The following is a 13,106-nucleotide window of genomic DNA, read 5'->3' as shown; positions in this document are numbered from 1 at the left end:
CTTTCTAGCCAGTCCTCTGGTATTTGTTTGTTTTGTATCACCTTATCTATTTCCCTCATAAGCTATTCCTTACTTTTAAGTCCAAGCAGGTTTATCAGTTGCATTGGTATTCGGTCCGGGTCCACTGATGTCTGGGGGAAACCTTTTGCTCTGCTTTTTTCCAAGCAAGGTTGCTCAAACTTATTTCCCTTTCCGCAGCCTTCTGTGGTGCTGATGTTATCGGTGCAGGCTTCCCTACCACTATTTCCCTAAACTTCTCACTAATCACTCGATGAATATGCGCCAACGCGTGCTCTCCTTCTAAATGTTTCTCCTCCTCATCAATCAAGAAGTTTTGATGGATATCGTTTCTTGGTTCCAAAACTTCTTACGTGCGCTTTTGTCCTTCTTGCGCGTTTCTGCCATGCATTGTTCGCTTTTCTGCTTGATCTTTACTTGCACCATTTTCTGCACTTCTAGTTTCTTTTCCCGATACATATCCCGTTTTTCCTTCGCTACCGCCGGTTCCATACCAGATCTTTTTACCTCGCTATGCACTCTCGACGCCTTTTTTTGGCTGGTGAATAGCCTCTTTCATTTCCTTAATCCACCAGCTTCTCGGCTCTCTCTTCTCTTTCCACCGGTTTCATTGCTTGGCTTCGTTGATCTTATGCTTTATGAACGTTATCATTACGTCGTACTCCCAATTTTTCTCCGGGTACTTATTGATTTCGCCTTCCATCATATCAGCGATGATCTTTCATCGTTCACTGTTCATCGTTCAAATAAGTTCCTCTTGTTGTACCGATTTCGAAATCTGTCCGGATAGTGCCTCCAAAATGGAAGGTAAGCCGCTTGTGGCGACACGCCACGCAGTTTTGACGACGTGCAGCGCCCCCTCATGTCCCACGTGTCTGCGTAGTACAAAAGCAGACGACCTCCGCCGCCCTCCGTGTGTTTTCCATTACAAGCCAGAGAGATAGTTGGCTGTACCTAATTTAATCGCGTTGTGGTGCGCTTAAGTGACTGCATAATTAATAAAATAGTTCTTAAAGTAGGCACAGAGGCTAAACAAAATAATATACGCTACAGCAAGCCTATTAATGGGCTTTCTTTTGAGCGAGCTGCCGCGATTGTCGCGATGTGGGTCAGTATCGCCGGGTCGGGTGGTCTGTCTAACTTCCCGGCGGTAATTATCGCTCTTTCTTCTTGCGTACGGTCGACAAAGGAACAGTTCGCAAGTAGCATAAACACAGGACGCTGCTCATCCTATAGCGTGAAGGTAACTGTAATAATAGTTGCTTCAGCTGGAGCATGCAAGCGGACGCGAGAAGCGCAGCCGACTCAGCTGACACTGCTGGCCTGGCATTGCTTTGAAAACGAGTGTAAATTTTGTTTTATATTTTCACAAACTAACTTATTCTTGCTTCACATTTTACGCCACACGATTTACGAACGGCAGGGTACGTGCATTCTAGCGAGTAGGTGAGGCAAAAACGTAAATAAAATTAAGCGCAATTAAAGGACGCAAAACAAGCATCAAATCGCACGTGAGCTGCGTGTGTACTTCTATATTTAAATAACATATCGCAGCCGCATACACGGTGCGCGTCCCAAATATTTACATACGATTGTTACTGAACTGACTGTGTTCGTTGTCTTCTACTGCAGGGGTCGGCAACCTACGTCCGTCCGTACATGCGTACTAGCGAGTAGGTGAGGCAGTGGCGTGAAATAACAGATTAAGTGCAATTAAAGGACGCGAAACAAGCACCAAATCGCGCGTCCGCTGCCCGCCTCCAATGTACTCTTCTATATTTAATAACATAACGCAGCCGCAATCACGGTGCGCGGCCCAAATATATACATACAATCGTCACTAACTCTGTTGGTTATCTTCTACTGCAGGGGTCGGGGACCTACGGTCCGCGGGCCGAATGTGGCCCACGGGGCTGTATTATACCGCCCCAGCACGTCGTCTGCCCCCCCCCCCCCCCCCCCCTCCCCCTGCCACTATCTGAAGACCACCGACACGCCAGTTTTGACCTCAAATGATGTTAGACGGCCAGACAAGGACAGATAATTGATCGCTTCCAACTGCATTGTCCCTGATTCTCACACTTAACCAGATTATTGTCAATTGTTGTCGAATATTCGCTGAATTCCCTGAATTTTTTTTTTTCTGTGCCTTCAACTCCCCCTTCCGCCTCCCTCCCGTTTTGCCGTCCAGCCCTCCGCCGTGTCGTCTTGGTGCAACTCGGACCACACCTCAAAACGTTTCCGACCCCTATACTAGTCTATTAAGTGCGAAATGGGAATATATGATGCAAGAGCGTAATTAAATTAAGGACAGCAAACAAGTAAACAGAACGGCCACTCAGTTAGCCGAACCACTGTTTTACGGCCACTACGCTCCGTGGCCACTACTTTCGGAATCACGAAAGAGATTTCACGCTTCTTGCGCTTGCTGCATTTGTTCACTGAGCCACTCAATAAAGCAGCAGGCTAGCCCTGCACCATGTATTTGTAACAGCGACGCAAGCCAGCAGGGTTTAATAAAAGTACACGCATAGTGCGCAGGTATACGCAAAAGCGCGGAGCACCGTAGCAGACGAGCCTGCGGTCCGCCGGACCCGCTGACTTTTACGCACGATCATCGCCGATTATGTTACTCTTTCCTTTTTTGATCGGCTGTTGTTGAAAAGTCTTCGTCACCGAGTGTACCAGTTTAAGCAAGCAGCTCTCATTTCAAATCCCACTTCATATGAACATCGATCGGTGAACGCAGAGCGCCGTCACCGTCCCAGCACTGTCGTCGACGCTGCAAACGTATTTAGCGCTGCAAAACTTTTTTTCCCCTAATGATAAGTTGATCGCCGGAAGAGATCAGACGCGTCGGGGATGGGCTGGAGGCCATGTCGCCAAACAATCGGAAGTTTCGAGCTTGATTGATTGATTGATTGTGGGGTTTAACGCGCAGATGCAACGCAGGCGATGAGGTGGGCCGTATGGAGGGCTCCGGGTTAATTTTGACCACCTCGGGATCTTTAACGTGCGCCGAAATCTCGTACACACGGTCGTTTTTTTTTGCTTTTCGCCTCCATTAGAAAAGCGGCCGCCGCGGCCGGGAATCGAACCCGCGACCGCGTGCTTAGTAGCGCAACGGCCACTGAGCCACCGCGGCGGTTGGGAGTTTCGAGCTCATTTTGCTTCTGTTAACACGGGATCCCATGGGACCCCCGCGACTTTGTACTATACCCGGAAGTACTACTCGGAAGTCGGTTGTGCAGCGCCCCCTGGGCAGCCCAGGAGCCGTACAGCAGGCGCCTTCCCGGAATGAACACGTCGTGCGTTTTAATGAACGCAAAAAGTGACCTAAACGCCATTCACCGTGCTTCGACGCAAGTACCTCATGAGGCGCTCTTATTCCTGTTATCCAATATCAAGAAGAGCTATCTCACTGTTATCGAGGGTATTGCTACGTCGCCAAGGACGAAGCAGGGATCTTCAAGGAACAAAGTTTATTGGAGCGAACGTGTGCACCGCAAAAACTCAAGCAATACACAAGCGTGGAAGAAGTCAAAAGTGGCCTCCACGGGTGACCGTCGGCGAATCGAATGCCGCCGAGCTTCCTCTGCGCACCATTATCTGTAGTGCTCTCGTGACAAAACACAAGAACGAATATTAATGCATTCTCACGTGCGCTGGCCTTCATTTCTGAACGGATTTTCAGACAGGTAACCTCGGGTGGGTCTGGAGCATGGTTATGGTTATCTGTGAGTTTAACAACGCGCAGATTAGAGACATCAGTATCGATGACACATCTAGTAGATGCGTTGCTAAATCCTTCGGTTCCCTGTATAAAAAAATCATTCGCGAACCAGCATTCCTTCACCTCTTTCAGTCCTGACGACTTCCATAGAGACTGCGAACAAAAACGCCAAGACCAGTTAATTCGCAGCATTTAGCTGGCGAACCTCACCTCGTTATTCTTGAAATTTTGTACTGAAAGCTGCGCACTCACTGAACCACTAGCTTTCGGCCTTGAGTGATAATATTGGCCCGGTGAAAACGGAGCCTCTTGTGCAGTGGTGGATTTATTTTTTCTTAGCAGACGTCTAAACTTTTTATATTTTACACATACACGTTCGATGCCCTTTTTCGAATAGTTCATTGTGCTATAAAGTTAATAAAAAGTTATTTTCGACGAATAGCCCCATGACGACCTGTCGTACGTGAACAATTGTCCTGCGACGAAATTGTTATTAGGAATTGTCTTTCTACGAACGGTCCGTACACTCCCCTCTCCCCCCCTTCTTCACCCCCCCCCCAAAAAAAAAAATGAAACAGAGTCATCGCCCCCAGTGACGCGTCAGCGTGATTACTCCACTATCGAATACAGTGACCCATGCGTTTTTCTCGCAGCAGTCGCACGAGTGTTCTCTTCGAAGTTCGCGTTTTTGTAGTGTACTGCGGTCAGTAGCACTATAGATGATTTACGCCTGCCTTCATAGAACGCATCAAGCTTAATGCTAACTACCTAGCCTATTGTAAACATGTATTCAGCTGCGAGTGAAAGCAACATTTAGGCGTAATCAGCGGAGCACATCCGCAGCATCCGTATATGATATCTGTTGCTCAGATTATAGCTAGAAACACGTGTCCTCGCGTCATGCTGCGCAACCTCGAGCGTCGTGCGAGAATCGCCGCCCCCAGAATCCGTTCCTTGATTTAAATGCGTAGGATTCGAAAAGCAACTGCACCTGGCATTGCGAACGGAAAATGCTATTTACGACAAGTTTAATGGTGATATTGTCATTCTAGTGCGCTCTCTTTCGGTTTGAGCTAACCTCTCCAATAATTAAATATATATATATATATATATATATATATATATATATATATATATATATATATATATATATATATATATATATATATATATATATATATATATATATATATATATATATATATATATATATATATATATATATATACATATATATATATCTTAAAGGAGATATGAAATATAAATATAACGTACAGCCTGCAGAAACAACAGCCGCTGTTTATCACGACTTCTTTTAAAATATGTTTTGCGTGATAGAGATGTTTAAAAATGGTAACAATATTTACAATGAGAATAATAATAATCAATGTAACACGGTTCATTGAAGCATGTCACACTACAAATTCTAGAGTGCAAAGAGCCTGCCATACATCTAAAACTTTGCCCTGCCAGGTTAAGAAACGCACACAGCATGTCTAACTGACATGTATTTCAAGCAGGCCATGTGGCACGTTACAAATGCCTTAAAATCCCATCTTTCTCTGTTTCTCTATCTCTCTCTCCCCTCTCTCTTTCTTATTTTATTTATTTATTTATTCATTTTGCCTGGTTGGTTGCTTGGTTTTTCCGTGCACTCTCGAGGGCCCCGAACAGAAAACACCCCGGCAAAATTTGCATTCCCTGCCGTTACAGCGGAAACTTTGTTCGCCCAGGTGACGCCATGTCAGCATTCGAGCTGTCGACAGACAAAAAGATATACTGCTGCCGTGCCGAAGCTCACTTCTGCGTGACGCGTGTCCCGCAGGTATCTTCGCTCGCCAGAGCTCCACTCTGTTCCGTGTCCCACATTCCTCCTATTGTGCCCGTCGTGGCGCAAAGGTGAAAAAACTTACGTCGACTCGCTGCTCAACAGGAAACAGGGCCATTCTAAAAACCCGGGACACCCAATGTGATAACCGGTGTTTCGCGCTCTGTTACGCGGAACAAGCCCGGAAAGCACCTCGCTTATCTTCTGTGACGCAGCGTTAACGAGACAGCAGCGTTCGTAAAGTTTCGACTAGGGAACAGGAACGAGCTTATTTGAAATTAACGCAAAATAAGAGACTCTTAGCTTACCGTCGTCGACGGTCCGCTCCGGTATCGGCGGCCCGCTCAGCGCAACCGGAGCCAATGCGAGCAAGCGCGCCACGCATGCGCAATGGCGCTTCCGCTTGCTATCGGAGCGGAGCGGACCGTGAAAGCTAACGGTCAGCTAAAACTCTCTATAGAACAAAACTGTTCGCGCCAATAGAGAGTTTTAGCTGACCGTTTTCGACGGTCCGCTCCGGTATCGACGGCCCGCTCAGAGCAACCGGATCCAATGCCGTTCGTGGCCAAGCGCGCCACGCATGCGCAATGGCGCTCCCGCTTGCTATCGGAGCGGAGCGGACCGTGAAAAACGGTCAGCTAAAACTCCCTAATAGCTGCCCTTTGCCTTTGGACAGTGGTGAACGAGCGTAATATGACTTTCAACAGCGAAGCTGTTTAAGCCGATCGATATCCGTCCGTCGCACCAACAAACCTCGAAGTGTGAGAGAAAGGGGCGAGGAAGCAATGAGCCCACCAACAGGTGTGGGGAGTGTGCGCGTCAAGAAAAGTGGCAGCGTCTCCACTCCGTGGATGATGGCGATGGTGCGGAGTATGGGGACTCGAAACGACATCCAAGTTGCGCCCCGAGTGACACCCGATTTGCGCCCCGACCGTCATTCGATTTCAGCCGTGAGTTGCACCTTGATTATTCCCTAAATGAAACTGCAACTCACGGCTCAAATCTAATTTGGGTTGATTTTAGCTTGATGGTGATGTGCGCACGGATGGACGCGGACGGACATTGGGAGGTCCTAAGGTACTCCGCACCGTTACAGGCGACGGATTAAGCCGTTGGAACCTCGGGTACTAACTCGCGGTCGTAGCCCAGTGAGTAAGACGACTTACACTAACTCTGTCTGGTCTACCAGACACAGGCTCGAATCCTGCCGGCGCCTGTGTGAGTTTTAAAGACGATAGGCTTTCTTGGGCGACTTAAACCCAGAAATTTTGGTCTGTCTGTATGTCTGTATGTCTGTCCGTCTGTCTGTCTGTGACCCGATTCAGCCACCCGGCCAAAGCAAAACAATGCCTGCGCAATGTTCTTATATAGTCACAGCTAAATCTACCCGTCTATGTCCGGTGGAATGTTCATACTTGTCAACATTGTTGAAGAAGAACAAGACATTACGCAAATATGAGACAACAAATCAATACAGAAGTGATATTTGCAGTGTTCCTTTATAAAAAAATCAAACATGTTTGAATTTGCGAAATTAAATACTTCATCAACTGCAGAAAAAGAATTCACTCCGCCGTCGCCTGCTGTCGCCCGCGCCACTATAGCTTCTGGGGCCATTTTAAGAAATCAACCGGCAACAGTTACGCAAGGTTCCACTAGGTAGGTTCCACGTTCTGCTTCAACGCTCGTGGAGTAGGGAAACGCGGTTCTATAAACGCTGAACTAGGGCGCCTCGATTAACGCGCGTCTTCGCCGTACGGCAGCGTTCGCATCGAGTCACCCGGTTTGGAGCAGTTGAACGCGGGAAATTTAAAATGATTTAAGAAAACCTTGGGCGTCTTTACCTTGGGAGGAGCACGACGCAAGAGGAACAACATGAGAGGTGAGCGGGAAAGCGAAGGGAGGCATTTACTTCGCAAAAGCCGATAAAGACTATCGTCTTTTGACGGCATTTGCAACGAAAGGAGCAGATACGCGGCCAATTTTTTGTAATGTAAATGCTATGCGCACGGACGCGGACGGACATTGTGCGGTGGTAAGATAGTCCGCACCTAAAAATGTTGTGAGGGAGGTCCCGGGAATCGGATCCGGGACTTTTACGCTGTTAAATTGGCAACCTAACCACAGGGTCACCTTAAATGTCTGAGGGGCACGGGGTAAGCAGCGCCGGGGAACAATAACATGTGCATCCAATTATGAAGAAAACAACTGGCCGCGTATCTGCTCCTTTCGTTGCAAATGTCGACGAAAGACCATAGTCTTTGTCGACATTTGCCAAGTAAATACCTGCCTTAACTTTCCCGTTCACCTCTCATGCTGTTCCTCTGCCGTCGCGCTCCTCCCAAGGTAAACACGCTAGTGGTTAGCTCAAGTCAATTTAAATTTACCCCGTTCCACTGCTCCAGGCTGGGTGCCTCTATGCCGACGCTGCCGCACGGCGGAGACGCGCGTGAATCTAGGCGCCCTGTTCCAACGTTTATAGAACCACGTTGCCCTTCCCCACGTGCGTTCCAAGCGAAACGTGGAACACATCTAGTGGAACCTCTCGTAACTGTTGCCGTTCGATTTCTTAAACTGCCGCCAGAAGCTAGAGTGGCGCGGGCGACAACAGGCGACGGAGTGATTTTTTTTTTCTGCAGTGGATGTAGTACTTAATTTGCTGTCGCAAAAAATCAAGCATCCATGATTTTTTTATAAAGGAACAGTGAAAATATCACTTATGTATTGATTTAGGCCTTATATTTGCGTTATGTTTTGCTCTTAACAATGTTGATACCGTTTTGCTCTTAACAATGTTGACACCGCACTTACATGTTTAGATTTGGCTGTGCGTATACAAAAACTATCGTGCGGCTTCTGTTTCACTTCGGCCGACTGGCTGATTCGAGGGGCAGACAGAGACCAATTTTTTTCCGTTCAAGCAGCCCAACAAATACTATCGTTTTAACACGTTTCCCGTCGTCAGAATCGAACCAGGGTCCCCTCGCTTTATGAAACAGGCGTCAATCTGATTGAGCTATCATCGCATCTCCATTTCACAGCATTTCCCACGGGTTCGTAGCGCGGGCGTTGGCTTTGGACTTGGCCGCGGGTTCCAGCGCGTTCTAGCGCGGTACACTTTGGGAGAGGTGTGAAAGTCTGCAGGACGAAACGATCGGGGTGTGCCAGTCATGGAGAACATTCAGCGGCAAGTTCGGAAATAAATGCGCGGTGCAACAGTCGGGCCTTTAACGAAGGGAGAGGGGCCGCCAGCTTTGCTGTTTACACAACCTTGCACCACCAGTGCAAGCTTCGCCAATTTTCTTTTTTTCGGTGTACAGCAAACTCCGTTTATAACGCAGTTGTTTTATTCGATATTTTTCTTTAATGTGTTTCATGCTCCCCACTGTCGTCTGTGCAGAGAACTTTACACCCGCTTTTAACAAAATATCGCATATAACGAAACCGCCTTCCCGTTCCTTGGAGTTCATTATAACGAGGGTTTGGTGCATCTCGCAGCGCTCTTTCGTCAAAGCCACGCACGAGATTCATGGCATTACCAAACCTGTTCCGTCCAGTCTTCAGGCCCCTTGGATGCATTCTACAGTTGCAACCCAGCGAACTAACGCAACCTCGTAGGAGCTGAAATCGCCCATCTAAAGTTTTACCAGGCTAGTGTAAATAAAAATTGATTAGGTATTTGGGTCCCTCACGCTACCAATTGGGCCGCGCCGTGCAGTTTCTCATGTTCAGCAGCACGCCATACATTCGCGTGCCCGGCAAAACGAAAAGATTAGGACAGCCGCTCAAGGAGTAAGCTGGCGGAACATCAATGCGCGTGTACAGAAGGAATTGTAAAGGCACACATGGCGCCCGCTCAGTAATTCTGCGCACGCGCAGAACAATCATAATAATCAGCTCCACCTGATAAGACTGTCCGTAACACGCTTCTCGGCGAACAGAGTTTGGGTCAGAGCTGGTATACAAGTATGTTGCGGAATCCCGAGTTTTTTTCAATTTCGTGTCCGTTTCAAAGTCCCCGCTCCGAGCGAGCTCTGACTGACTGAGAGGAGACGACAGGGAAGTGACGCAAGATAAGGAAGGCGCGGCGTTGGTTTCTGTGCAGTGGTACTGGTTTAAGGCATTGCATATACAACATAAGTCACGTTTTGTTGATTGTTTTCGGTGTTTGACGCGCCGAAGCTGCAAATGGGCTATGAGGCGCGCCGTAGCGAAGGACTCCGGATTAATTTTGGCCACCTGGGGATCTCTAACGTGGGCAGAAATCTCGACACACGAGCGTTTTCGCTTTCCGCCCCCATCTGAAAAGCGGTCGCCGCTACCGGAAATCGAACCCGCGTCTTTTAATTGGCCCAGCAGCTCAACTCCTCAGTCACTGAGCCACCGCGGCGGGTTTACGGAGTATTTTGAAACAAACGCAAAAATTACTTTTTTGCCCCAGAATTTCCCCAGGGAAATGTTGGTTTAGCGCGATGTAAAGAAAAGTGCAAGTAGCTCGGCCATTCGAGCCGCCATCCATTCAACTGAGCCGCTCGAGTTATTGCTACTCCGGACAACGTGCAGGTGACAACGCAACAGAGCTGCTACTGCCGAAGCCCGCTTGAGTACACTCGCCGCCCGCTCATCGCCGGGTTTGCTTATCGGAGGTCGGGCCTACCGACTGCTGCGCTCCAGCCGCCCATAAGACGGTGGCTGATAGGAGGAAACGTCGGCAGTAGTTACGCACGATAAGGGCGGCTTCCCCCTCTCACCCTTACGCAATGTCACCTACACTACAAAGGCTGAGCGTGACGTCGTTATCACACGCGCCGATGCTTAGATGCACGGTTCTGATTGGACCGGACGAATTGACGTAACTGAACGAACCGCGAAGTAGCCAATCGTACGGCGAGGGTCATTGGCGCCAGGAGGACTAGGGCAGATCTGAACGTTACGACGCTGGCGACGGTCTTATCGGACGCGGCAACGCGTCGAGGTGGAGGGGAACAACTTTCTTGTGTCTTTTTCCCACCTGTTTTCCACAGGCCGGGGCGTGCGTCGGTGTCGGCTGGGACCGACCGCAGACGGAGCTTGACCACGGCTATTCAGCGGGCCCGCAGCTGACGGCGGCGACTATGCGAGGGGCACGGTGAAGCGAACCGGCAGCTTCGGAGTTCGCGGTGCGCTCTCGGAGACTATGCACTATCGCCGCCTTGCGTACAACCATGGTGAGTGAAGAATGGTCGTGTGGTGGTGCTTCGTTAGCTGCGATCGTGCGCGGTTCCGTTTGTACCAGTGGGTGCAACCGAGCCTGGCCTGGACTGCTGGTTTCCGATGAGTGGTACTTTCACACAGTGCATCCCGAGTCGTGTTTATCGAGACCTCGGTACAGGATCAGCATTCGGCAAGTCGATGATCACGTCCGCCGGTGTCCCACGAACAATAACGAAAGCTGCTTGCCTTGAGAACGCGAAAGTCATGCCAGGTGAGGTCGTAATACTCAGCGCGTGACTAAGCTGAAACAGACCGTCTTGTAGAGATGAAATTCGAAAGGATTGAGGTTTGGGCTTGTTGGTTATGCTCGGATTGGACTTTAAAAGAGCTTAACAAAAGACACGGACGTGGTGACTCCTCTTGTTTTGACCCTTCTGTTTTGTTCAGGCGCTTCAAGCCCCGAGAGCTGTGGATCGTATTTGCAGATTGGCGTGCCGTCAATAGCGACGAACGTAGACATTTGTTTGCCCCTTGTCTATCCGGTCACGTGAAGGAGAATAGGTTACGGAAGCAACCATGTGTAATGCTTAGCCAGCTCCGCAGTTTTGCGGCGCCGATTTATCTTCTTCCCTGGCGAGCTCAGCCGCAGACCGAAACAAAAAGGGTAAACGCAGAGGAATGCGCGTTGCATGACGGAGAGCGACTGGAAAACAGCGGAAACGCAGTCGTAGCTTTTCCCTCGGCGCCGTACAAAGCGAATTCCATTTGGTTTGCCTTTCGCGTCGACCTGCTGCGCTCCCACGGACGAAAACTGGAAGCGGCGGAACTTTTCTGCCCTTGCTACGCATTCCACAACGCGCTTTTCATAGTCTATTCGCTAACGTGCACTCAGATCGATTGGGAACAACTAAATGTGTAACGAAGAGGAAGAACATACAACGGAAAGCTGGATGTGTGTTGTTCTGCGCGCGCCTTTAGACATACTTTAGACGCCGGGAAACTCGAGTAATCTATATTCTGCCTGTTGTGTTCCAGTAGAAATGTCTGGAACAGCGAACGTGCTACGAACCAGATCACACATGCATTATTCGACACTTTTATGGCTTGGACATCCTTCTTCCCGAGTTTCAATTTGGCTTGGCGCTGACAGACCGCACGTTTCGAACTGCACTTACTGATCTAAGGGTTGATTGATTGTATGGTTTAACGCGCCGACGCAGCGAAGGCGATGAGGCGCGCCGTAGTGGAGGACTCCTGATTAATTTTGACCACCTGGGGATCTTTTACGTGCGCCAAAATCTCGTACACACGGGCGTTTTTGCTTTTCGCCTCCATCAGAAAAGCGGCTGCCGCGGCCAAGAATCGAACCCGCGACCTCGTGCTCAGCAGCCTTAGCCACTGAGCCACCGCGGTGGGTCTGAGCTTAAGGATTCAGCGTCAACTAGGAATACGATTTCATTTCTCTAAACGAGTAACTATTGTGTGCTTGGCATATGATCACACCAGGCGTGATAACATTCCTCGCTGTAATGCGTGCACTCGCGCGCATTTGGTATTCGCATCCCTTTTCGTGATCAGATCAGCCTGCTGCTCTAGATTTAGGAGTACCGTCAATGCACAGCAAAATATTTTGGATCACCCTTACGTGACTTCGGGTGATCCGAAATACTAACACCCCTCTAAACCTGTAGAAGCGCGTCAATCACGGCGCATTAGAACGTATACCGGTGTCGAATACGAGTACTTTTACAGCACTACGCAATCTGGCAAGGAACTTAAAACTCTAACAAAATTACGACTTCTCCTAGTGGTGCTGGGAGATACGATGCAATGGCTGCAAGGTTTCGTATTGAAGGTGACACCACAATATGCAGTGTTGTGCGTTTGCACAGAATTTCAAGTGCCCGAATCAGTTGCAGTGTTTCCTTTCCATGATTGTCTCTTCCGTGGCGCACGGGATATTTTAGGCGTTTTTTTTTTTTTTTTGCGCTAAAACACGATTCCTGCTCTGGGGGCGAAAAATGTCGCTGTGAGTCTTCCGTGCGGCTTTCCGAGAAAAAAAAAATGGAGGGAGCTCACACTAAAGCGCAAGGCTTGACTGTAGCGAAGCTGTGCGCGACCTTCACAACCGTCACGACGGTTCAAGTCCACGATTGCAGCCGATTTGCTTCTTCTTCGCTGCCGCAGGGACCTATACTCCGTATCTTTGTTGCCAGAACGGCGAAAACGAATCAAATCGAAATAGCAGGCCGAACGAGCGGAACGCGCACACGCCCGCAGGTGCAACGTGCACCCTATCACGTGTTCTGTTCCGAGCTGGTGGCGTGGTTCCCC

General features: G+C 49.0%; 1 protein-coding gene across 3 annotated transcripts in view; it reads left to right on the top strand.

The window, feature by feature from the left end:
* The window catches only part of LOC144159271 (beta-1,3-galactosyltransferase 1-like), a 129,320-nt gene that overhangs the window by 95,140 nt on the left and 21,074 nt on the right, over positions 1-13,106 (top strand). For 2 of the 3 annotated variants that reach the window (XM_077690655.1, XM_077690656.1), the window contains exon 2: positions 10,604-10,786. In XM_077690655.1, coding sequence (XP_077546781.1) covers positions 10,756-10,786 — 31 coding nt within the window. In that variant the 5' untranslated portion in view covers positions 10,604-10,755. The other variant, XM_077690653.1, reaches the window with a different exon arrangement.

Source organism: Haemaphysalis longicornis, unplaced genomic scaffold (genome assembly GCF_048455015.1).
Source record: "Haemaphysalis longicornis isolate Haplotype H1 unplaced genomic scaffold, Haemaphysalis longicornis Haplotype H1 scaffold_10, whole genome shotgun sequence".
In the NCBI taxonomy this organism is placed as follows: domain Eukaryota; kingdom Metazoa; phylum Arthropoda; class Arachnida; order Ixodida; family Ixodidae; genus Haemaphysalis; species Haemaphysalis longicornis.
This window is presented reverse-complemented; position numbering and strand designations above follow the sequence as displayed.